Here is a 25603-nt window from a genome sequence, read left to right as displayed (position 1 = left end):
GAAGCAACATAGCATGTTCCTATGTGTATATATGTATGTTCTTGTATTCTTAGCTGTGAAATTAGAGACATTTCTCCAGCCCCTAGTTGGTCTCACATGGGCTATACAGCTGCACCTGCCTCCTTAGAAGAAAGGATCCCCAGGAATTGTAACCTTTGTAAAGAAATCAATCAAGACTTTGGTTTAAATCTAATTTAAGAGAACAAGAGTAGAACTTTCTAGTCCCGGGATCTCTGGTGAATTATTTGTAAAGTTATGATTCAGTCCCCCTGGAAAAGCGGAGATCTGATTATTCTTTCCTTTTCACACTGAGATGCTCCTGTATCAAGGATCTGGAGTATTACAATATGCTCATATCAGTTATGGGTCAGTAAGGCTAATCATGAGAGCTGCTGGTTGTTCAGAGTTTACCGTGTGCTGAGTACTTTACTATTCTTATTGAATACTCACAACCACCCTATACATTGGTGTCATTTTCTCATTTTAAAGAAGAGGAATCAGAAGAATGGAGAGTGAGCCATCAGCTACGATTACCTCAGGGGCCAGTGTGCGAACATGGGAACTCACCCCTGCCTACAGTGCGGCGGAGGCCAGTGGGGCTAAGAGCTGAGATCAGCGCTTCAGCCATTTTGCTCCAGCTGAATACCAGTCCCTCAGAAGCTCTCCTGTGTCGATTACTCAGCAGTAAAAAACATTGTATTAATATTTATAAATGCCTTTTGACACTGGTCATCTCTCCCTGTCACAGCAAATGTGGCTTTTTTCTGGAGCCCAGGAGCCCCAGCCTGATCCAACAGCCCCAGGATTCCCCCAGCGCCAGGTTAAGATGGCCCTGAGGGCCCATCTCCATGCCTAGAGACCCCAGCTTTGTCTCCTTGCTAGTTCTCGGAGGCCCCCTCCATGCAGCCCCCCACCACTGCCTCTTCAGGCTGAAATAGAGCAAGGGTCTGCTATAAGGGTTTTTGTCTGAAGCCTGGGAGCCCCAAGCTGCTCTGAGTTCTCAGCAGGGGTGGCGGAGGGGGATGAGGAGGCTTCCTTGCTGCATCGGCAGCTGCTGACTCTGGGTCTCACAGCAGCCTCGCCCACCTCTAATGTCTTCCCTGAACACATCTTCTCTAGTTCCACCCTCTCCACTTCCTCCCTCAGACCTCAGACAAGTCCTCTGGCTTTCAAGGGCTGCTGTTGAGGATACTAACCATCCTTCTATCACCACGTGTTTGTGGACCAGACCTCCCAGCACCTGAGCAAAACCATGGCTTCCTCCATCAAAGCACAAAACTTCCAGTGCTGCTCAGCTCAAAATCAAGACACCTTGGAGGGACACCCTCTTGCCTGTCCTGTAAAGAGCTCTCCCCAAAGCCCAGTTGGCATTGAACAGGAACTTCCTGGTGCAAATCAGAAGGGAGGAGGGAACCAGAGTCTAGAGGACTAGTTTAGGACTAGACGAATCTTTCCAGGTGGGCTTTCCCTGGTGGCTCAGCTGGTAAAGAATCTGCCTGCAATGCAGGAGACCTGGGATCAATCCCTGGGTTGGGAAGGTCCCCTTGAGAAGGGAACGGCTACCCACTCCAGTATTCTGGCCTGGAGAATTCCAGGTACTGTGTAGTCCATGGAGTCACAAAGAGTCGGACATGATTGAGTGACATTCACTTTCAGACAAATCTAGAAGATGAATCTAGGACCAGACTAGTCACAGAATTTGAGATAATTTTTTAAATGATTCCAAATTTGGAATTCTAGAATTCTATGCTCTTTTTTGCTCTTAGTTTCTGAGGTCCAGTGATATTTTATTTCAACTCATATTAAAGCAAGGAGACAGCTGTGCCTTCTTCTCTCCAATAGCTACAGCTGTTCTCCTTGACAAGTGTTTCTCGGGTGAGATAAAAATGATAGCCGTGGCTATTATTATTTTCAGTTATACAGATTTCAAAGCCCAATCTAGGAACTCAGAAACTTGGGGTTTCTTTTCCAAAGGAGTATTCCTTACGCAGGGCGGTATTCATCCTTCTGTGGGTTATAAACTTCTGAGCTGAAGTCCTCCGAAGAGTACGAAGCCTCTTTGGGGCTTCAGGAAGTGAAATCCAACCTGCTTCCTTTCCCTGCTTGGATTGTCAGAGTCCACTTAATGAAATGGTTCTGTTCCTGAAAAGTTGGTTGCAAAACAAATTCTGTTAGATACGTTTCCTCATGGATCTCCATTTTTAAATTAAGGATGCCTCCCCCAGGGAAATAATCAGCCACAGGATTAAATATAAATTATACTAAACGCTCGATAAGACTTTTAAAATCACATATTTAAAGAAAGGCTATTGTTAGAACACTCACTAGTGGTGATGATATTTTTTAAAGGCAGGGGATACAATGATTTTGCCAGGAACAATTGCCAAAAGGTGGTGCTGTTTGGGAACAGAGTGAATGGATAAGGACGATATGATACATATATACTGTGGAGTATTATTCAGCCATAAAAAGGAGCAAAATTGAGTCATTTATAGAGATGTGGATGGACCTAGAGCCTGCCATACAGAGTGAAGTAAGTCAGAAAGAGAAAAGCAGGTATCGTATATTAACGCATATAGATGGAAACTAGAAAAAGAGGACAGATGAACCTACTTTTAGGACAGAAATAGAAACGCAAATGTTGAGAACAGATTATAGACACAGTGGGGGAAGGGGAGGGCGGGATGAATCGGGAAAGTAGTGTTGCCATACACACACTACCATGTGTAAAATGAATAGCCAGTGGCAGGCTGCTGCACAGCACACGGGGCTCAGCACAGCACTCGGTGACGACCTCGAGGGGTGGGGTGGGAGAAGGGTGGGAGGGAGGCTCCAGAGGGAGGGGATATATGCATGCTTAAAGCTGATTCCTGGGTCAGGAAGATCCCCTGCTGAAGGGATAGGCTATCCATTCCAGTATTCTTGGGCTTCCCTGGTGGCTCACATGGTAAAGAATCCATCACCTGTGATGTGGGAGACCCAGGTTCGATCCCTGGGTTGGGAAGGTCCCCTGAAGGAGGGTATGGCAACCCATTCTAGTATTCTTGCCTGCAGAATCCCCATGGACAGAGGAGCCTGGAGATCTACAGGTCATGGGGTCACAAAGAGTTGGACAGGAGTGAGTGACGAAGCACAGCATAGCTGATTCACGTTGTGTACAGCAGAAACCAACACAACATTATAAAACAATTATTCTCCAGTTAAAATAAAATTAATAACATAGAAGCAATAAATGAAAAGAAAAAAGAGGTTGACAAACTTCCAATTATGTAAACTACATCCTGAGTGCCTTGAAAGCCAGAAATGCCCAAGACGTGGTCCCTGCTGTTAAAGAGCTTCAGTTACATGGGAAAATAAAGCCAGTGCACAAGGCATAAAACCACCACTAGAAAACACTCGTAGCTGCAGGATTAAGAGGTGTGGGGGCCATCCTGTGACCTAGTATGCTGCTGCTGTCCACATGTGTGATCCTGGACTCGTCTAAGCTTCAGTTTCCCACATGAAAAATACAGGATTGACCTGAATCCCTAATTCCCAAAGTTGAGTATACATGTTACAGAGTTTTTAAAACTCCTCATCCCAGGAGATCCTGATTCAATAGGTATGACTGGCAACTAAAATTCTCTACTCAAACAATGATTCTCTGCAATTCTACTGACGTCAGCCTCTGTCCTGCCTCTGTGGATCTGTTTTCTCTTTTTCTTTCTTCCAATATTTTTATAAAGTCTCCATTCAAGCGACAAAGCACTGATCATTTCATAGCCAGAACACAGATGCTATTAAAGGAAAACTTTCCTTGAATCATTAACTCTATAAATTCAGATTTCAGTTCATTTATTTTCTTTTCTGTTTGCTTGTTTAAGTAGTACTGATGGCTCCCTCATTTCTGGTGATTCAGAGTTTTATTTGTTATCTACATGTATGTATGTATGTTTAGTCTGTAAGTCAGCTCTGACTCTTTGCGACCCCATGGACTGTACCCGGTCAGGCTCCTCTGTCCATTGGATTTCCAGGTAAGAATACTGGAGTGGGTTTGTCATTTCCTTCTCCAGGGGATCTTTCTGGACCAGGGATCGAATCTGGGTCCTGGTTCTTTACCACCAAGCCACCTGGGAAACCCATATATGTATATATATACTAGCTTTCTCTCTGGTTTTGATATTTTTGCTTCTAATTGAGAAAAAGTATATGAGGAGAAAGGTGAAAAATATGACAGTGAAAGCTAAAATGTGTAAAGCATTTTGATCTATACATATTAATTTTCTCATACCTTACCCATTTTAATTAGGAAGTGTAGGGACTTCTGCTTCATTGTTTATGCCAAAGCCTTTGACTGTGTGGATCACAACAAACTGTGGACAATTCTTCAAGAGATGGGAATACCAGACCACCTTACCTGCTTCCTGAGAAATCTTTATGTAGGTCAGGAAGCAACAGTTAGAACTGGACATGGAACAACAGACTGGTTCCAAATTGGGAAAGGAGTGTGTCAAGGCTGTATATTGTCACCCTGCTTATTTAACTTACATGAAGAGTACATCATGCGAAATGCCAAGTTGGATGAAGCACATGCTGGAATCAAGATTGCTGGCAGAAATATCAATAACCTCAGATACACAGATGACACCACCCTTATGGCAGAAATTGAAGAGACTCTTGATGAAAGTGAAAAAGGAGAGTGAAAAGCTGGTTTAAAACACAACATTCAAAAAACCAAGATCATGGCATCCAGACCTGTCCCTTCATGGCAAATAGATGGGGAAACAATGGAAATAGTGACAGACTTTATTTTCTGGGGCTCCAAAATCACTGAAGATGGTGACTTCAGCCATGAAATTAAAGGACACTTGCTCCTTGGAAGAAAAGCTATGGCCAACCTGGACAGCATATTAAAAAGCAGAGATATTACTTTGCCGACAAAGGTCTGTCTAGTCAAGGCTATATTTTTTTCCAGTAGTCATGTATGGATGTGAGAGTTCGACTATAAAGAAAGCTGAGCATCAAAGAATTGATGATTTCAAACTGTGGTGTTGGAGAAGACTCTTGAGAGTCCCTTGGACTGCGAGGAGATCCAACCAGTCCATCCTAAAGGATATCATTCCTGCATATTCATTGGAAGGACTGATGCTGAAGACAAAACTCCAATACTTTGGCCACCTGATGCAAAGAAGTGACTCATTGGAAAACACCCTGATGCTGAGAGGGATTGAAGGCAGGAAGAGAAGGGGAACAACAGAAGATGAGAGGGTTGGATGGCATCCCTGGCTCGATGGACATGAGTTTGAGCAGGCTCCAGGAGTTGGTGATGGACAGGGAAGCCTGGTGTGCTACAGTCCATGGGGTCACAAAGCGTCAGACACGACTAAGCAGCTGAACTGAACTGAACTGAACTGTAGGGACTTCGCTGGCAATCCAGTGGTTAAGACTTTGCCTTCTGGTGCAGAGTCGTCCAATGCATGGCGTGTGGGTTCAATCACTGGTCAGGGAGTTAAGATCCCGCATGCCTCGAGGCCAAAACACCAAAACATGCAAGAGAAACAATATTGTAACAAATTCAATGACTGTACTTTTTCTCTAATTCTCCATTTGTTCTACAGAACACAGTTTAGTAAAATTAAGCTTCCTTGGTTTTTGCAGGATTACATTAGCGTAATTCTCTTTCTCTGGTAATACAGATATAGACCAGTAGGAAATGAACACTTTGCCCAAATCTTAAACTATCCAGCTTCCTTCCCTACTTAAAATTGCCTGATATTAATATTGTAAATTTCACCTACAGTAGCGCAATGTTCCCACAAAAAACTTGAGAATTTTTTTTTTTTACTATGATTGCCCTAATATTTACATACTTGCATTTCACCCTATGGCAATATCCCCCTCTCTGCCTCAACTTCTCCATTTGGATGTTCCTATAACAAGTTCATCGGAGTTTGGTTCCTGTAAGACTTACTGCAGTCACACAAGAACCTGTTTGATTGGTAGAATTAAACCGGATGTGTGGTCTGTGGTTGGAGAGAACAAGGGACCCGGGAACTCTGTGTCGCTTTGTTTCCTTGCTTTGATGGTGTCATCGCAGCCTCCCAGGAGATCTGAGGTCCTACCAGCCACTGTCCTGACACTGGAGCTCGATCCAGAAACAGCTCACCAGAGCTAATTTATTTCCTAATGCTACAGCACTGTTAATTTATAAATTACACTGGTAATTCGAGCTATTATTAATTTCAGATGGTGTAGGGCAAGCCTAATTAAAATATGACACCAATTGCCACACATATGTACCAAGGACCACCATTTAAAATTAATGGGAACATTAAGTGTGACACGAGTGTCCGCAATGCTCTGCACAGTAATTACAGCATCTAGCGGGGAAGATCTGACAAGTGCAGGCTCACGGTGGGTGCAAATAAACAACGATGACGTAAAAGGAAGCACGAGCTCTTCACTTAAGCCTCTTCTCCTCATTTCCTCCACCCTTCGTCCGTTCAAGGTTAGTGCTCTTTCCCCGAAAGATGCTTAGGGAGCAGTGACAGACAATTAAGGCCACTGTGCTTACTGGTGGGGACCATGAGTCTCTATGGGTTCATGTTGACTGTCTTCTCAGATTCTGGACTTTGGGGCCCTGCTTGCTACTTCCAGCATCTTCTTGGTTCTTCCTGTGAGCTTATTAACACGTGCTTGCCTGCTGTGGTAGATGCTGTCCACAGGTGGTACAGGCAGGGGCGCTCCTGCACGTGTACACTACCGGTTTCATGGGGCAGAAGGACATGTGGGGGATGCTCAGGTTGGACTAGGTCTGGATGGTGACAGCCTTGTGAAGACGCAGGAGTGCTGGCCCCTCTGGGCAGGCAGTGGTCCCTCTGTGTTCGAGAGCTGTTGTCTTCTATGTCATTGTCATCGCTCCTGCTATTACCGTGATAAAAATGGTGCTCTTAGCAACGTCACAGAACAAATACAAGCATTGTTTACTCGTTGTTATTGCTGTTCAGGCACCCAGTCGTGTCCGACTCTTTGCGACCCCATGAACTGCAGCATGCCAGGCCTCCCTGTCCGTTGCCGACTCCCGGAGTTTGCCCAAGTTCATGTCCATTGCATCGGTGATGCCATCCAGCTATCTCATCCTCTGATGCCCTCTTCTCCTTATTTACATACCACGCACATAATTCTTTGTATGACATCAGTTTCTTTTTATTGTCATATTTATTTGCGGCATCACAGATACAGGCAGCATTATGGAGAGGTTTTATTCCCTGGGGGAAGGACTGTGCCTCTTCCCTCCCCCTCAGAATGGGCCCCCACACTGTGTTAACATAGCCCTGATCCTTTGAGTCTGGACCTCCAGGAAAATCATAGGATAACTATATAGCACTTTCAAAGTGGGTTTCAAAGTGCTTTCATGTAATCGGTTTATCATTTGTTCCTCCAGACATCCCAGTGTGCTCTGTGATGGCCTAGAGGGGTGGGATGGGGGTGCCTATCTCAGACCCAGAGCCTGACTGCGTGGTGAGGATCGGGGAGGATGAACACTGACATTATTCATCACTTACTGAGGACCGGCAGTTCTCCAGACTCTGTGCTTGGTCCGGATGGGAGCACTGTACCTGGTCCGCTGGGGAACCGAGGACAAGCTAGTGATGTAAGAGGTAGAAGGGAGGCAGGCGGGGGAGCTGGCGTCCATCCTGAGAATCTGAGCTGAGGTTGGTTTGCTAAGTTTGTGCCTTTGGTGTTTTTCCTCCTATTTCCTCACCCCTACTCCTGCAGCTGTGGGCTTTGTGAGTGAAGACGAATACTTGGAAATCCAGGGCATCACCCGGGAGCAGTCGGGGTACTATGAGTGCAGCGCCTCCAACGACGTGGCGGCCCCCGTGGTGCGGAGAGTCAAGGTCACCGTGAACTGTAAGTAGTCTCAGGCGCCCCCACTCAGCACCTTCGGGAGGTGCTGCCCTCCTGGCCACAGAGAGAGCTGGACCCCAGTGCCAGCCTTGACTCGGGGCGGGAAATGGGGCAGCCTCGCTGTCCATTTTCTGCTTTCAAGAGCAACAGTTCTAAACTCTTAAAGAAAATAAATGGGTGCTGAAAGTAATTCTATATAATCCAAAACTTGAGTCCTAAAAGATCACTACAAGGCATTCAGTGCATAATTTATACAAGCTTGTCTCTGAATCCCAAGTTTTACACATAATGTCACCAAGCTTCTCATTCTCTGGTCATCTCCTTAATAGGGAGCACAAATAAAAAGCACGTGTATGGAAGATATATTATAATTTATGTTTATGGTATACTTATGTTTTCTCATCCTCTTCTAATTATGTATGCTGATTGACATGGTATACATTCACAATTGAACTATAAATAGATAAACATACACATATCCAATATGAGAGGGTATATCTCATACCTGTTTTTTGCTAATAGAGGTACTGAACCCAGAAAGCTGGAGGCCACTTCTCTGGACTCCTCCTCTCCCTTCACCATCCAATTCTCTCTGACATCGATGCTGCTCGATGTCCCCAATCCCTCATGCATTCTCTCTAGGTTCCTTGTTAGGTACCCTGACTCAGGTCTCTAGGACATTCAGAAAGTTTTCCCAGCTGTGCTGATTTCAGATGTTCTTAGGACAGAATAGAACCCAAGAGTTAAACCAGCAGACAAGAAGAGTTTCTCCTTCCAAACTTGGGGTGGGGTTGGACATAGAGGAAGAATACCTTGGTTTGATGTTTACTCCTTTACTTTAATATGTTGGTTTGTGTTACCATTCGAGCCTAATTAACACAAAGCACTTGAAGAATCAAGGAAACAGGTGAAGCAATCATGCCATTTTTGTACCCTACCACAATTTCTTTTTAAAGTGACATAATTTACAGTTAATAAAGATTAACCTAAACAGTAAGGAGATGTAAGAGAAGGGAAAAACCTATATAGGGAAATAAGAGAAAGCTATGGGTAAATCAGCACACGATGTTTATAGCCTGAGGTGGTCAGATGCAGGTCCAGGATTTGGCTTTGAGGTGCTAAAGCAAAGAGAGGAAACATCTTTTGGTTTGAGGTTTATGTCCATAAGATAAAAGTGAATTTGTCACTTGGGAGAAGCACTGCTTTTCTCTGATGCTGAGACTTGAAAAATAATTTCACTTTAAGGTCTCTATAAATAGAGCACAGCAAGCATCGCTTGCAGTGGCCGGGCAGTGGTTGGCTGTGGCTCTTTTCCATAGTGCATTTCAGTGTAGCTGTCGGCATGACAAGGGTGATTTGCCAGAGACTTGGCATGAAAGCAGGCCGAGTACTTAAGTGAAGTTGTTCTGGCTTTATTCAAGGGTCCAGGGTAGAACACCTCCAAGAATGACAGATCTGTATATCCCCCAGGCAATTCTCCAGGACTATTATTTCTTGAAACTGAGTTTTCGATGGGAATTGAATAGCTTGAAAGCTTATATACTCTGGCAAAAACCTGGTGTGCAGAAAATCTATAGGGCTAGATTAAAGGTACTGTCAAGCCATGGGGCATACGGTGGATGGAGTTGGCTATCTCCTATGAAAGTGGAAAAGTTTAAACAGGAAATAGGCCTAGATGCCTGCCCATCCCACTGGCATCCAGAGGGGAGTGGAGGCAGTGCGCTCGAGCCTTTCTCTGGTGATGCGGGATGGCTTCATTCTCCGGCACTTTGTGGAGACCGAAGTTAGAGTGGGGCCTGGAAAACAAAGCGAGGGGGCATTTGAGATGCTGTCGAATGTCCTTTCTTTGTAGATCCTCCATACATTTCGGAAGCTAAGGGGACGGGTGTGCCTGTGGGACAGAAGGGGACGCTGCAGTGCGAAGCCTCCGCGGTTCCCTCAGCAGAATTCCAGTGGTACAAGGATGACAAAAGGTAAGACTCCCTTCCCCTCTCCCTCCCCTAAGAAGAAGGAAGCTCTTTCAGGTCCCTGGTTCCACACAGACGCAAATGGATTCCTGCAAAGTCCTCTCTTAAATGCCTCTTACCTGTGAAGGATAAACAGTACCCAGACCAATCTCTTCTTGACATGAATGAACTTCAGCTATGTTTGTAATGCTGCCACGCGGAACTATCACTCGCCAGTCAACGAGCCCAAGGAAAACTATTTCTTTAGGAAAATGAACTGTCAAAGGAAAGACCACCAGGAGCCCTGGCAAGCCTGTGAGGTTTTTATGGGCCTGGGAAATAATGTGTTCTGCCCGCAGCTATTTTTAACACATTCCCAGGTTTGCATTAAGGCGTCAGGAGTGCTCCCGGTGCTGAGTTAGCTGCAGCCCAGGACGCCGGTTCCATCCCGGGTGCACTCAGTGGTGGTGCAGGGGCGTGTCCGTGACCGACTTGGCGCTCCTTTGTGCAGAGCGTACACTCTCACAGCAGGAGGAAAGACAGGGGCCTCCCGTCCCCTCCTCTTGTCACAGCTGCCATCCGGATGTTTGCGTGACTCATTGAAGTTTGTCACTGCGAGGAGTTATCAAATGGCACATTAGCACAGGGTTCAGCAGCTCCAAAAGCCAGGCAATTACTGCCATCAAAGAGCTATTTTAAGGTGGATGAACAGCAACTGATGGGCAAGAGCTGTCCACGGTCAGAACCCAACTTGGTGAAAATGGGAGGGGGCAATGCAGGGTCCTGAGGTGTATGTGGGGTACAAGAGGGGGAAGGAGTGACGAGCCTGAGAAGCTGAGGGAAAAAGCCACAGAAAGGGCAACTTTGGGAAGGAGCGAGGGTGAACAACTCCAGGCCAAGACGCAGATTGAGAGCGACCCAGCTGCTGCCCGCAGGACTTAACATCCCCAGTGCTGGGGGCTCTTTACTCAAAAGGCCAGTGTTCACGGCAGCACTAGGTACAGTAGCCAAGATGTGGAAGCCACCTAAGTGCCCACTGACAAATGAACGGATAAAGAGGATGTGGTACGTATATACAGTGGAATATTAGCCAGCCATAAAACAGAATGAAATAATGCCATTTACAGCAACTTGGATGGACCTGGAGATTATCATAGTGAGGGAAGTGAAACGAAAAGACAAATACCACATACCATCACTTATATATGCAATCTAGAATACGACAAGTGAACTTATTTACAAGGTAGAAACAAACTCATAGACAGAAATCAAACGTGGTAATCACAGGGGGAAGGGAGGAAGAGAGATAAATTAGGAGTTTGGGATTCACAGATACACACTACTATTGCTGCTGCTGCTGCTGCTGCTGCTAAGTCACTTCAGTCGTGTCCGACTCTGTGCGACCCCATAGATGGCAGCCCACCAGGCTCCACCGTCCCTGGGATTCTCGAGACAAGAACACCGGAGTGGGTTGCCATTTCCTTCTCCAATGCATGAAAGTGAAAAGTGAGAGTGAAGTCGCTCAGTCGTGTCCAACTCTTAGCAACCCTGTGGACTACAGCCCACCAGGCTCCTCCATCCATGGGATTGTCCAGGCAAGAGTACTGGAGTGGGGTGCCATTGCCTTCTCCGACACGCTACTGTTAAATATACATAAAAGAGATAATCAACAAGGGAAGGACCTACCTGCTGTGTAATAGTACAGGGAACTATATTCAACATTTGGTAATAACCTAGAAGAGGAGAGAATCTGCAAAAGAATATATATATATGTGTGTGTGTGTGTATACATATATATTGTGAATGTATAACTAACTCACTTTGCAGTACACTTGAAGTTAACATGACACTGTAAATCAACTATACTTCAATATAAAATAAATTTAGGGACTTCCCTGGTGGTCCAGTGGTTAGCATTCTGCTTCCATTGCAGGGCATGCAGAGTTGACCCCTAGTCTGGGAATTAAGATCCCACATGCCACACAGAGCAGCCAAAATTTTTTTAATTAATTTTTTAAAAAAAAGGCCAGTCAGCACTAAGAGCCCCTCTGCTGGTGCTGCTGCTAAGTCGCTTCAGTCGTGTCCAACTCTGTGCGACCCCAGAGACAGCAGCCCACCAGGCTCCTCCGTCCCTGGGATTCTCCAGGCAAGAACACCGGAGTGGGTTGCCATTTCCTTCTCCAATGCATGAAAGTGAAAAGTGAAAGTGAAGTCGCTCAGTCTTGCCCGACTCTCAGTGACCCCATGGACTGCAACCTTCCAGGCTCCTCTATCCATGGGATTTTCTAGGCAAGAGTACTGGAGTGGGTCGCCATTGCCTTCTCCAAGAGCCCCTCTAGTAGTGCTCACGTGGAAGGATTATAATGAGCCACAGCGGAACCTCTGACTCAGTGACTTGGTTGTAAACTTCAGGGGTTAATGCAGAGACTAGAGGGGCTCTGCATTAACCCCTGAAGTTTGTTTACAACCAGGTCACTGAGTCAGAGGTTCCACTGTGGCTCATTATAATTCTTCCACGTGAGAAGCACTACTTTTTTGTTCTAAAGCGCCAATTCCGGCCGCAACTTGGGTGCACTGTATTCATCCAGCCCATTTTGTAGATGCATGTACTGAGACAGAATGAGTAAAAGCAGACTCAGAAAGAGATTAGAAGAAATGGCTTTTCTCCTTTTTCCCAAGAATGCATAATCAAGCAGAAGGCAATAGTATTTTCCCAATAAATAAACGTGGGCATCTTTCTTCAAAATCCTGCTTCCTTTCTCTGTCCATTTTATCTTTTCTTTTATATGAAGAAGAAAACTGAGACATGAAAATCCAATATCAGAAAACATAGGGGAAAAAAAAAAAAAAACAGAAATCCGTTGAGCTCCAGGGTAAATTCCTGAACTTTCAGTGATTCAGATCTTCAAGGAAATTAATCAGCTACATCCTGTTTTTCTAATCCTGGATGGGATGAAAATGCAAGCAAAATGTGGAGGAAACGAAATCTTAAAAGATGTGGAGGAAAGATTAGCCCTTAGGCAGAAGTGGACAATGGTGGGCATATGCAGGGCGAGCTCAGCTCTGCAGAGCTGCTGTGTCACAGGGAGGGGGCTGCGGGCTTCCCCCAGGATGAGAGAGCCAGACTGACAGCATCTCCATGGGCAGGGCGTTTTCAGAGCCCTGGGCTCAGGCAGCTCTGAGTCCTTCTCAAGGCAGCTCCTTTTCTCTCCTTTAGTTGATTCCGCTCAGTTTTTCTATTTGCTCTGCACTTATTTACCCCCCACCCCATGTTCTCCCATTGAATGGAGGTGTCTGTCCTCTGGGCACCAGGCTGTTGAAGGGCATCTCTGCCTCTGAACTCTCGTTGCTGCCTGTCCTTCCTGGACCACTGGCAGGTCACTCCTCCAGGGAGGTCTCCCAGGGAAGATGGCTCCACTAGGGGGAAGGCCCCCTCTAACCTAATTGATATCCCTGGTGAGATGAGTGGATTTCTGAGACCAGTCACAGGAGTCCTTGTAATGGAGACAGGCGGTTTTTCAGGGTAGAAGTCTCTCTTGACTGCGTTCCAGTCACTCACTGCCTGCCACCACCGTGTGTGCCGTGGATCAAAGGGAGAGGAAAGGGAACCCTGTCCTTAATAAAGACCACTCATCTGTAGGGACTTGAATTCTTGAAAAGCATAAAGAAGCTGAAGCCTGGTAGTGATACTAAATTGGCCTCTGTACCCTGACACCAAATTGGCTCTGTCTCAGAGGCAGAGTTTTGGGTGAAGAAGAAGAGAATCGCTTTATTGCTTTGCCAGGAAAAGGGAGTCACAGTAGGTTCATGCCCTGAAAACTTTGTGTCCCGACCTGGAGGGGATAATGGGGAGTTTTATAGTAATGGTTCAGAGAGGAGGGTGGGATCAGCTAGTGGACATTCTTCTGATTGGCTGATGGTGAGATAATCAGGGATCAGCATCATTAACCTTTTGTGCTTATGGGCAGTTTGTAGTTAACTTTTCCCACCTGGTGGTGGTTTCAACATCTGCTAAACAACTCAAAGATATTATGTGTATCCCTTAAAGGGGAGAGGAGGGCACAGCAACCCACTCCAGTGTTCTTGCCTGGAGAATCCCATGGCCAGAGTAGCCTCGCGGGCTACAGTTCATGGGGTCACAGAGTTGGACACCACTGAAGCAGCTTAGCACGCACGCATCCCTTAACAGCCTCCCCAGTGGCCTTGAAGGGGAAACAAGACCCTGTCCCAAGGCTGTCCCATTGCTTCTTGACTGCTTCTCCCCATCTGGCATGCCCTCCCATCCCTAATTAGCAAATGTTTGAACCTGCCCTTTGCAACTCAGGGAAGGTCTAGGAGGCTGAATGAAACCTATTTCCTACAAACTAGAAAACTGGGGATACAGAAAGGCTTTGTGCACCAGAGCTCCACAGGGTCCTGCTCAGTTTCAGCACACCTGTCTCAGCATATCTGACTCAGTTTCAGACACCTCCATTCTCCCATTGCATGGAGGCATCTGTCCTCTGTGGCATGGGGAAGTGTGTGACCACACGGAACGTCACCCCAGAAGCTGCAAAATGCTGCCGAATACCACTGGCCACCCTGCTCTGCTTTTAGCTAAAGACATTTCAGAGCTGTCAGCAAAGCCTGCTTTCTGGGCAAGTGTTCTCTCCCCACTGCAGAGCTGAAATCTAATTCACAGCTTGGTCCTGATGTGACGACTTCCTCCACAGCACAGGAATGGCTTCAGAATGGCAAAAGGGATCAATAAGCTTGAGGAACTCAGAGAAGCCTCTGGCAGGTGGGCTGCAGAGCTTCCTACGGACAGCATCCCCTGCAGGATAGCAACAGAACAAGCCGGAGATAGAACAGTGGCTTCTGGGTGCACAGCCAGACACCTCATTCCTTTCGGACTGTGCTCACATTATAACAAAGTACGTGGACCCGGGCTGGTTCGCTGTCCCTCACGTGGGAGAGATAAAAGCCCCCAGATGAACATCTACAGGATGGAAAGCAACACAAGTTCCCACAGCCCCGCTCTGACTTCCCTGGAGACAGATGCTGTGTTGGGACAGAGGCCCGAATCCTGGTCTTCTCATCCCAGCGGTCACAAGTCTTGGCGATGGAGAGAACCGTCCGTTCATCCTGCAGAGAGGACACCTTCAGATAATGATACAGCAGCTGATGTCGCTGCCAAAACTGTCCCGTGGCCCAGGAACAGGAAGGAGTTTGCAATGTCTCACTCCACGGAAATATATTATTTTGAATAACATTTTATGGTTTACAAAGCATTTTCTCATCATTGTCCTGCTGAGCTTTACTTTCTATTTCTGCCCGAAATATTGTCTTTCTCAGTTTGATGACTCCAGTACCAACCATTTGCCTCAATTTCTGCCCTGCGAACCCATTCCAACATGTGTCCACCTTGACATATTGTCCTGTCACGTGTCCTGCTCCAGCCAGGCCCTACACAGGCAGCTGAGCTTTGGGGAACAATCCCTGAGATCCTCCATTTAGAACAATGTTGTCCCCACTGGTGGTTATCTTTCCTGTAGCATAGACAGCTTCCAGGCAAGGAAGACAAATTATTTCAGGGGAACTAACTGTTTGGCTTAAAGCCTGTTCTCCGAAATAGGACATCCCAGCGGTTTTTACAAAGACAAGCGCTGGTCTCATGATTTCCATGCAGACATGCAGGTTCAATAGGAATTCCTCCTAACAGCCTCCAAAGAAGGAGAACGTGGCCCCACCCACCACTGAAGCAGTTATTCCTTTCCCTCTCTGTCTGTCCCGTAAGAGTCCACACTTGTAACAAGTGTGTCTGGCTGCCCTCCCCACCTCTCTCCCTGGCTTTTATCAGTGGCCCCCAGCCACTGGTCTGAGCCCTTAAGGCACATTGGCCTCCGTGATGGGGTAAGACAGCCAGGGAGGTGGTCCTGGCCGCCTGAGACCACACACTCGGGCTTCTGTAATCCCTCCCAGGATGAGATGCTCAAATGCAGTGGACACCCAGGCCCATCAGGGTCCCCTAGTGTGAAAACAGTCCCTGATTCTTTTACCCTGATCAGGTCTAAGGATAAATTACTATCTGTAGAATGTTTCAAGTTCTTAAGGGACAGTTATTACTACCAGGTGCATGAAAAACTTTGCTCTTTCAAACCCGTCAGGTTTTTCTCCTGTTTGCAGACTAGGTTCTTCATTTTCATGGTTGCCATCATCATCATCTTCATCAATAACATCAATTTTCCAGCACCTACTGCTCGGATCCTGTGGGACTGAATGGCACACAGCTGGCGCATTGTATTTGTTGAAGGCACTCGCCTTCAGAGAACTTCAATAACTGATCGAGAGATGAAGATCTGCTCTGTGCCAGGCATGTCTCTGGGCACACACATAAAACAGAGAAATGTAATTACATGCGCCATGGTGGCGAACTTGTGTGGTTGAGTATAAAACAAACAAACAAACAAAAAAATGGGATTATAGTGATGCCAGAAAGGGGGAAGAGGGAAGATCACTAATTCCAGAGTTTTTCTTCTTCCTCGTGAGGAAAAATACATATAACCATCCCCTTTTCCCTCTCTTTTCGGTCTGTCTCTTGTCTCAGGCTGGTTGAAGGAAAGAAGGGGGTCAAAGTGGAAAACAGACCTTTCCTCTCAAAACTCATCTTCTTCAACGTCTCTGAACACGACTATGGGAACTACACGTGTGTGGCCTCCAACAAGCTGGGCCACACCAATGCCAGCATCACACTTTTCGGTGAGACGGAGCCCCAAGCTGGACAGCAAGGAGCACGGTGGGGGTGGGGAGGGAGCAGGGAAAGGGGGGGCAAGGAAGAGAGTCAGGAGTAGTCAGGCGGGGGTGGGTGAGAAGGACAGGGATGAGGAGGGAGAGGGTGAGAGAGAAACAGCACACGTGTGAAAAGAAACACTGGGTTTCATCCTGTGCTAGAAGTCCTGACTCTGCAGGAAAGGGTTTGGGAGATACTGAAATGACATTGAACTTTCCCCCGCAGTATCTCCTTAACTGACCGTGGGGATTGCTATCGGATCTAGTCAAGAACCCAGAGAGGAACACACACTATTTCCATACTTCTTCCGTGGATGAGTGTGAAATGTTACCATTTCTGAAACTTTTTCTAGTCCTCGGGATATAAGAGAAGCTGCATTGTATTGATAAAAGTAGGCTCCTGGGCCTTGGGAGCCTGAGTAATGTTAGTGTCCGAGGGAGAATTCACATAGCCAGTGGGTGTGTCCCTGGTTCTGCATTTGTGTCCCAGGGTGTTGTCTGGCTGCGTTAAGACATTATCTGTCCAACCGAGCCACCATCTCGACAGAAGTCGCATAATCATTCACGCATCAATTCATTCAGTCACTCTCTATTGAAAGACTAATCTGGGCAAGGCAAGTTGCGCTGTCTTCATTGCACACCTGGCAACTACAAGGGTGCCAGAAACAAGGGAAGGAGGCAAGTAAACAGACTGAGATCCCCAGGTCTCAAGCTTCTTCAGGGAGAACAGTCACACAGACCTGAGCCTGGATGCCCGAGAGCCATCCTGAGTCTCTGACGGGCTCCCTCCCCAGGAAGATGCAGACTGACCACGCAGCCCATGGGACTCATTTCTGGTTGCTTTGTGGGGGTGGGGGTGGTCGGGGGTGGGAGGCACACCCCTCCAGGCCCCAGCAAGTACCTTAGCTTGGAATCCTTCAAATTTGTTCCCTGGTCTCCCATGTTAACAAGCACTCTTGAGTGTTTCCCTCCCACCTGGGTAAGGGAACTAGCAGATCATTGGCAGGAGCCTAAACCCCTTTATTCTGAGAACTCTCAGATAATCCCAGAGCTCCATAAAGCACCGCTCACCCCTGCCCACTCTGCCACATCTCCTCCGTGGCACCACAGACCCCGATCAGGTTGTCCAGACAGCCCACCTGTGCTCTTCCCCTGCTCCATCCAGATTTCCAAATTGCATTCCATCCCCCCTTTTACCCAGCACATAAAATAAAGCCCAGCTTTATCCTCCAGGGCTGGGAGGCGGCAGGCTGCCCTTGATCCCAGAACTGGCAGACCGGAATGGGCAGAGCTGTGATTAGACTGATTGATGTGTCTGACGCCTCCCACCCAGGGACAGTCATCAGGGCCGCTCACGTTTGTCAGCCTTTTGGCTTTTTGGCAGGTGTCGGTCTGCATGAACAGAAGGACCATGATTAGGAAGGGGCAGCCCTGCCTCCCTTTGCCTCCCAGATCCAAGGCTCTCCCCGCCCTCCACCCACAGCCTTCCTCTTCCCTGTAAACAGTCTCCCTCCTCCTTTGACCCCTTTGCTCCTCCAAATCAGATGCATGAAATGGTTTTGCAACTGACTTTATCACTGCAGTCTAATTCCCTGGCCTCGCCCCCTGAAGCCATCTAAGATGAGAAGAGAGAGAAAAAGCAAACTTTAAGAGTGAAATACCGGCGTTTGTGACAAGCAATGCAGTGAAGCATGCACCGTAAATCTGCTCCTTTCCACAGACGCGCGTTTGGCAATTAAGACCTCTGCCCGCATCCCCGGCAGTCTGTGTGTCACGTGGGACGGCCCTACAGTCGCCAGCTTTCTGGAGTCCAGGGGACTCACTAAAAGCATGTCTGGAAAAGTGATAGTATGGATTCAAGCAAGTTTAGAAAGACTAGATCAAACAAAGATGAATTGTGTCCGTGCGGGGATGTTCTTTAACACAAGAGGGCTCACAGCCCTTGCATGCTAAATCTCTAAGAGGGAGAAAGAGTTTGGAACATTTCCAAATTTAATCAAACAGCAACCAGGTTTTTAGCCTCGTTTAAGAGAGCATTTCTGAGAAGCCCATCACAGCATCACCACCTGGGTGACACCTAGTTCCAAGGAGCTACGAAATCCCATTAACGTGCCACGCCTACATTTCCACCCCCTTGGCTCACACTGCAGCTGGTCCACACAGCCCCTCCCCTAAACTCTGTATCAACGCCCACTATCAATTAAGGCCTCTTGACAAATATGAACGTGTTAGCGAGTTTTCTATGTCCTTTCCTATGATCAGACCCATCAAGCCGACTTGGGCAGGTTAGGAAGCAGCCTTTGCTTTCTGTGAATACACAAACTTTGTGATGAAACTCCTTCTCCTGTAGCATCCAAGGGCCAGCTATCAAAATGGTAGCATCATTTTGCCACCAACCTGCTTGGAAGCTGCACACATGACCTGATGTTGAAAAGTGAGGGATGCTGGTGCTGGTTAGATTCCTTCAGGGTCAATACCTTTGAGGAACTACAGTCAAATGGGGAATTGGTGGTCCTTCCTAGCAGGAACCTTACCAGTAGGATTCTGAGAACCTGGTCCCTAAGGCTCCCGAGGCATCAGGGGCCCAGGAGAATTCAGCCCCTGGGATCCTGAATCATAGAGATTCCTGCTGTGGTGCTGGGAGGCCAGAAATCCCTGAGCTTGGTCTCCCCAAGTGAACCAGTGGAGCTGTGGATGAGACGCAGATCTCATCTGGAAAGAGGCTTCAGTCCTCTGCTACTAGTTCAGCACCCCAGCTCAGCACACGCCCAGAGTCCGTGCTCCTGTGGGGGCTGCAAATGCATGGCCAGCCCCTCGCCTTTCAACCTCGGCATCCCGTGTGCACGCACCCAGCCCTTCACCATTCCTCATCTGCATCTTGCCCCACCACCTCTGGTTTTTGTGTGTTCCTTTATTTTTCCATCCCTCCAGAAATGTTTGTGAAAGCTGGTATACAAACTATATATGATGGATATATAGCTGCTGTATATAATACGTGTGTTTGTTTTCATTTTTCTCTCCTGTGTGTCCCTCACCCGATATAGAGCTAAGTGAGCCTACAAGCTCATCTTTGTTGCAAGGTCAGTATCCCCCCTCCCCTTGCTTTATCGGTTCTCCCCTCCCCGCTTTCTCCCAGAGCCCCCTCCCCGTGCCCTGCTGTGTGTTCGCCAAGGCTCCTGTCTGTCCAGCAGCTAGTGGATGGTGGCAGGTGCTAAGTGGGTTACTGGGAGCCAATGAAACTCCAAGGACCCCCTTATTCTCTGCTCACATTGCCCTCCTCCCCTGAAGGGCTGGGAAGGGAGAAGAAAAGAAACAACCCTATCTTTTCAAAGCCTGGAGATCTGCATGGAGACAAAAGGCTCAGAGAGTGAGGCTTGGGGCAACAGGCAGAGAAATCCAGCCACTGAGTGCTTCTCATAGGAGTCCCCAGTGACAGCAACCGCCCCCTAATCAGCCACAGAAGCGAACCTCCAGTGCAGAGAGTTTCAGAGGGTCCCTAAGCTGCCACAGCATTCATGGGGAGCATTTTTAGGGAGGAAGGTGGGCAGGTGCCCCTGCAAGGTCCTTGGAGTGGACGCCGCTGAGCTTCTGTCCAGAGCCGGACTTCCAGGGGTGCTGTGCACTTGGGCAGGTCAGGAAGTGTCATTTAGACTCAATTTCCTCTTCTGGGCCATAGAACTGACCCGCCTTACAATCAGAGTTGTTCTAGCCTTCACCTGAGAACGCATGGTAAGAAGGCTTTGGAAACCACCAGGTGCATCTTGAACCATTGGAGCGCAGTCTCTGGTTACAGGAACCCCCCCATATCACGATCCAGGAGTTCATGAACTCATTTCTCAAGCCCTCTCCCTAGCTTCTTTCCACCTCTTTCATGCCAACCCTTCCCACCCTGTGATACCTGCATCTCTCGCCTCGTTCTACTCAGCCCCTCAAATTTTGTCAAGGCCCCTAGCCTAGCTAAAGTGATTCATTTAGACCATGACAAAATGTTCAGAAGTGGGCCCAAGCTGAGTGGTGGAGTTGGACCCATGGTGTGTATGCCGTTTACCTTTCCCTGCTGAGGACCGTGCCTACCCTCGGAGAGCCCCGCAGGAAAGAGGCTGTGAGCACAGTGAAGAGAGGGTCTCTCCCCACTTCCTGCCATCCTCCTCATCCCACCTAGCACCCCCCTCATCCTGTTCATCCATTCACATCTGGCCGTGCAAGCAATCATCAGAGGATGGCGTTAGACTTGGGGAGGGGGGAGATGGAAGGAAATGAATTATATGGGAACTTATTTGACGGAAGAGGAGAAAGCTTTTATGGTGAGAAGATTCAGGGATGCAGTATTCGCCTTAGTGATATAGAGCGCTGTGGTGATGAACCACAAACAGCAAAGTGAAACAGAAATAGAAAGGGAAGTCAATGGAAGGCTCCAGGTTCAATTAGTGATTCGATATGTGCTTATTGAACCCCTGACCAAGGCATATGTACAGATCTCGAAGAATGTTGCAAAACTGGCAAAGGACATACATGGTGAAAGGGACGTGTGAGAGGCTGGAGGTAGGCAGACGACAACTTGCGAGGGACTTTAAATGACTTAGAGTGGCAGCTCATTGTAATCACTGGTATCTGTATTCTCAGCTGGAAAGGGAACTTTTGAAATAGGGATTGGTTGCTAAGGAGTTAGAACTCCACTGAAGGTGCACCCCAGGGATGGAGGGAGCACATCCCACATTGAAGCCCACAGTAACAAAACTGACCAGAAGTAAACAAATCCCTGCCTGGTTCTGAGCAGGGGACTAGGAGCAGAGGCTCCACCTGCTGACTCAGAGCTGGGCGCCCTCACCGCACTGTGCGCTGTGATCCACTGTGCATGTGAGGCAGGGTCTCCATGCCAGCTCTCTCCCCTACGTTGCTCCCACCCCATCACCCTTCTTGTTGGGTGCAGGGCAATGAGTCAAGGCCAGTGTTGTAGATGGTAGAATCCTGGAATATTCCAAGACTTGGATTAGTGTGGTCTTCAGTATAGCTGTCAGACTCTTGTACACGAAGGACTGTATTAGAGAAGAAAGACCATGCTCTTGGGGCATTTATGTTATGCATCCCTCTGTGTGTGTGTGTGTGTGTGTGTGTGTGTGTGCGTGTTGCTTTTTCCTCCTCCATGGCCAGCCTACCCTAGAACAGAGAGCTACCTCGTTTCTCTGCAATACGCCCAGGTTATGCTCCCCTCATCTAGACGGATTTCCACCCATGAGGAACACTTAGCTTTAAGAGGCATTCCCACCTATTTTGTTACTCAGTATTCGAATGGTCCAGAAGGATCCAGAAAAGAGAATTTCGTTCCTTCTCAGCATTTTCTGCCACGCTGATGTATTTCTCTGCTCCCCCTCTCACGAACACAGTGGACTGCATGTCCCCGTCTCGTGTTAATATGTAGTGCTGCAGGACTCCTGCCACGATAACTAAGGACTGGCGGACCCACCACCATCCCTCATGCCCTCCCTCACAGGCAAGTGCAGGGGACGCACTCAGTGGCTCGGTGGCTGTTCATTTCCCATCTCTGGTCCGTTGTCTTTTATCTCCTGGGCGAGGAGTCAGATTCGACGCTATCAGTATTCTGGGGAAGGTTGGCTGATTCATGCCGGCGAACCTCGCAGTGACCATCAAATCATCTTAATAGAGAAGAGGGGAGGAAGTCAACCCCGTGCATCAGAAGAAACAGTTGCAGTGCGAGAGAGGATCTGTTCTTCCTGCTGAGGATGAGAGAGAGCTCATTAAACCCAACCTCTCAGCAGTCAGCATTTCTACGGTACCTGTGGCTAAATACAGAAGGTACCAAACTAAAATCCCCTCGCCCTATTTCTGGAATGTTTGTCTATCCTATGTATCCATTCTGGCATGAATCCAGCCCTCTTCTGCTCACTAAGACAGCAGCCCTGTGCTCACCTAGGAACTTGGGTTCAGCTGGGTTTGGTGGCAGAGAGATCGTGTTATTGATTGACCATTGACTTCTCTGAGTCACCGCTTCAATCTTTGATTACTGATCTGCCCACAGCCTTTTCCAGAGTGGCTTCTTGGGGCAGCTAATGTCCAGTTGGATCAAGAGTTCTGTCATGTCTCAGGTGCCTTTAAAGAGTAGACTGAGAGTTTGGATACCTGGGGACGTACTCAGGTGTTTTTGGTCAGATGTTCTGGTTGAGTTTAGATGGAGTCATCTCTAGGTTCTTTCCTTCTATATGCAAGGATCTTTGCACGGAGAATCCTATCACTTCAGTGCTAAAGGCTTTAATGTCATTTTCTTTTTCTCAGCTGTATTTTCCCTTATTTCAGGTATAATCCATGAGTAAAATTGTAAGATATTTAAAGTGTGAATCATGGTGATTAGATACCTGTACACAAGGTGGAGGGCTTCCCAGGTGATGCTAGTGGTAAAGAACCCACCAGCCAATACAGGAGACGCAGAGATGCAGGTTCAATCCCTGGGTTGAGAAGATCCCCTGGAGAAGGAAATGGCACCCTACTCCAGTATTCTTGCCTGGGAAGTCCCATGGACCGGCCTGGTGGGATACAGTCTATGGGGTCACGAAGAGTAGGACATGACTGAAGTGACTTAGCACACACACGCACATACCCTGTGGAAGGATTTCCCATCCTCTGTATCCAGGATGCATGCATTTAGAGGCCCCCAGGTAACGAGGAAAGATGAGAAGTCAGCCTGCTTCTGGCCAGTCAGCAGGACAGGCTCTGTGCATTGTCCCGAGAGCCTGAACTGGTGAGTGGAGGTCTTTCCTGGTCCAGCCAGCAGAGGGGAGCTGATGCCCAGCATTTCCCCAGGCAGGTCCCAGCATCAGGGATGCAGGTCTTACTGTCTTAGATCACCCCCAGGGAGAGGAAGCCCTCGGGACCAGCTGGTTACAGTCTGACTCATCAAGAGAGGTCAGATATCAAAGGTCTGGCCTCCTCCGGTACACAGAACCTCGCTCACTAATATCTCAAAGATGCATAGATGAATGCGGTTAACTTTAGAGATCAAACAGAGCGTGGGCACCTGCATTCATGCTACTGCAGGAGGGCCTAAGCTTTCGCTTTATAATAAAGCCTGCAGACTTCAGGGCTTCCCTGGTGACTCAGACGATAAAAAATCCACCTGCAATGCAGGAGACCCAGGTTCAACTCCTGGGTTAGGAAGATCCTGGAGGAGGGCACAGTAACCCACTCCAGTATTCTTGCCTGGAAAATCCCATGGTCAGAGGAGCCTGGGAGGCTGCAGTCCATGGGATCGCAAGAAGTCAAACACAGCTGAGTGACAAACACTTCCACTTCTGCTTCTGCAGACTTCAGCTAATTAGAGGGTAGTCTGGTGGCCAAAGAAGAAAAGGGTTGTTCTACAGAGAAGTGTTTATTGGCTTAGGGGCTTAGGCTCCAGGATACCAGCTTCCCCAGCCAAGACACGGCAGGGATGCTGGATCTCTGAATCAGAGATCCAATGTGAGCATCCTGCCCCAACCCCCACTCAACCTATGCCAACTGACTTCCCAGCACAGCAGAGGGGCGCGTGTCCCAGGGCTGGGCTGCGGCTAGGACAGTACAGGGTCTGGGCCGGTTCAGCCTCCTCCCCCAAACCATCGGAGGGTAAAGTGAATGTCTCTGGCTGCTTTCTGCCATAACAGTGGCTTGTTTTTTCATTTCTTTTAGAAGTGAAAACCACAACTCTGCCCCCTGGGAAAGGTTGGTATGTTTACTTTCCAGGCAGATGCTGCCTTGGGCTGGGGGGCACAAGACTCGTTGCCTTCTTGCAAGATGCGTTCTCTTCTGCGCTAACCCCAGGAGGCAGCCCGGTGGGGACCGCCTGACCTCGGGCCGGCCCTGTGTCAATTCAGATTAACCATCCCCAAGGACATCGATTCTCCCCGGATGCCTCCCCTGCAAAGTCTAACTTATCTTTGCTGGCAGCACTAATGGGGACCTGTCAGTGCCCAGAATAGCTCCACATCTGGGCCCTTCTGTAGTAGGCCCGCCTCTTTCTTTGCACATGATGCTCTAATGCAATGATCTTCCTGGACCTTGGCCTTGCATGCTGGCCTCTGCTTACCCCATTTTCTCTTTTTCTAACTTGGAACTGGAAGGGAAGTGGCAGGAGGAAGGGGTCAGGGGAAGGAAGGGGGCGGTTTTGGGTGAGTCACTTGGCTACGAATAAAAACTCATCTTATTCGGGGGCTTTCATTCCGTCCAGATGTTTCCGATGGATAAATTGACACTCGTCACAGCTCCCCAGGACCCTGACGGTCCTGGTAATTAGGCTCTTCAGGCCTCCAGAACTGGCTAATGAGACTGAGGAAGTAAGGCCTTCCATGTCAAGTGGAGGCACTGCTAGACGGAGCACACAGACCTCCTCTGTGTGGCCGCATCACCAAGCAGCTGGGCTGAGCTGTTCCCCTGGCCAGCACGGGTTCTGAGAGGGCCTCACGCCCGAAGCCTGGGATCCGTACCTGCCTGGACAGCAAGTCCAGGTTCCCCTCCTCTCGTGGGGATCTTCCTGTGCTGATCAGTGTGGGCAGGCCTGGGGACCCCACCTTGACCGGTACCCAGGCTGGGCAGGCCCTGAAGCCTCACTCTCTGCTCTCTTCTCTGGAGATGTGAGCGGCCCACAAAGCCACAGCTCCGAGTCCATGAAAAGAAAATTGTATTTGGAGACAGAAATCAAGGGACCTTGGGGACGTCACTTATGAGTGAGTTTCCACATATTAAAGCAGGAGATAACAGCCTTTTTCTCCTACATGAGGGACTTCAAGGGGCCAGAACCCATTTCCAGGTGCAAACACTCCACCTGGAATCCTAACCAATGTGGCCTTACCTCTGGGTATATCTTTCCTCAACCACGCGAATTTTCAATGACTTGTATTGGAATTGTTAGAAAAGTGGTGGAAAGGTGTTTGAAAGAAGGCAAAGTAGGAGAATGTTTTGCTTTGTTTTCAGTTTGGTTTGTACTTTTCTTTTTCAAGTAGAATTGTAAGAAA

At 48.1% G+C, this 25603-nt stretch overlaps 1 protein-coding gene across 5 annotated transcripts in view; it reads left to right on the top strand.

Moving 5' to 3' along the window:
• NTM (neurotrimin) overlaps positions 1-25603 on the top strand; it is a 959643-nt gene that overhangs the window by 927341 nt on the left and 6699 nt on the right. For 3 of the 5 annotated variants that reach the window (XM_013975868.2, XM_018043575.1, XM_018043572.1), the window contains 5 exons: positions 7759-7893; positions 9743-9863; positions 16423-16574; positions 19649-19684; positions 24282-24314. In XM_013975868.2, coding sequence (XP_013831322.1) covers positions 7759-7893; positions 9743-9863; positions 16423-16574; positions 19649-19684; positions 24282-24314 — 477 coding nt within the window. The remainder of the gene's footprint in view (positions 1-7758; positions 7894-9742; positions 9864-16422; positions 16575-19648; positions 19685-24281; positions 24315-25603) is intronic. The other 2 variants (XM_018043573.1, XM_018043574.1) reach the window with 2 other exon arrangements.

The sequence above is a fragment of the Capra hircus genome, chromosome 29, assembly GCF_001704415.2.
Source record: "Capra hircus breed San Clemente chromosome 29, ASM170441v1, whole genome shotgun sequence".
Lineage (NCBI taxonomy): Eukaryota > Metazoa > Chordata > Mammalia > Artiodactyla > Bovidae > Capra > Capra hircus.
The sequence above is the reverse complement of the archived record's forward strand: the minus strand, read 5'-3'. Positions and strand labels throughout refer to the sequence as shown.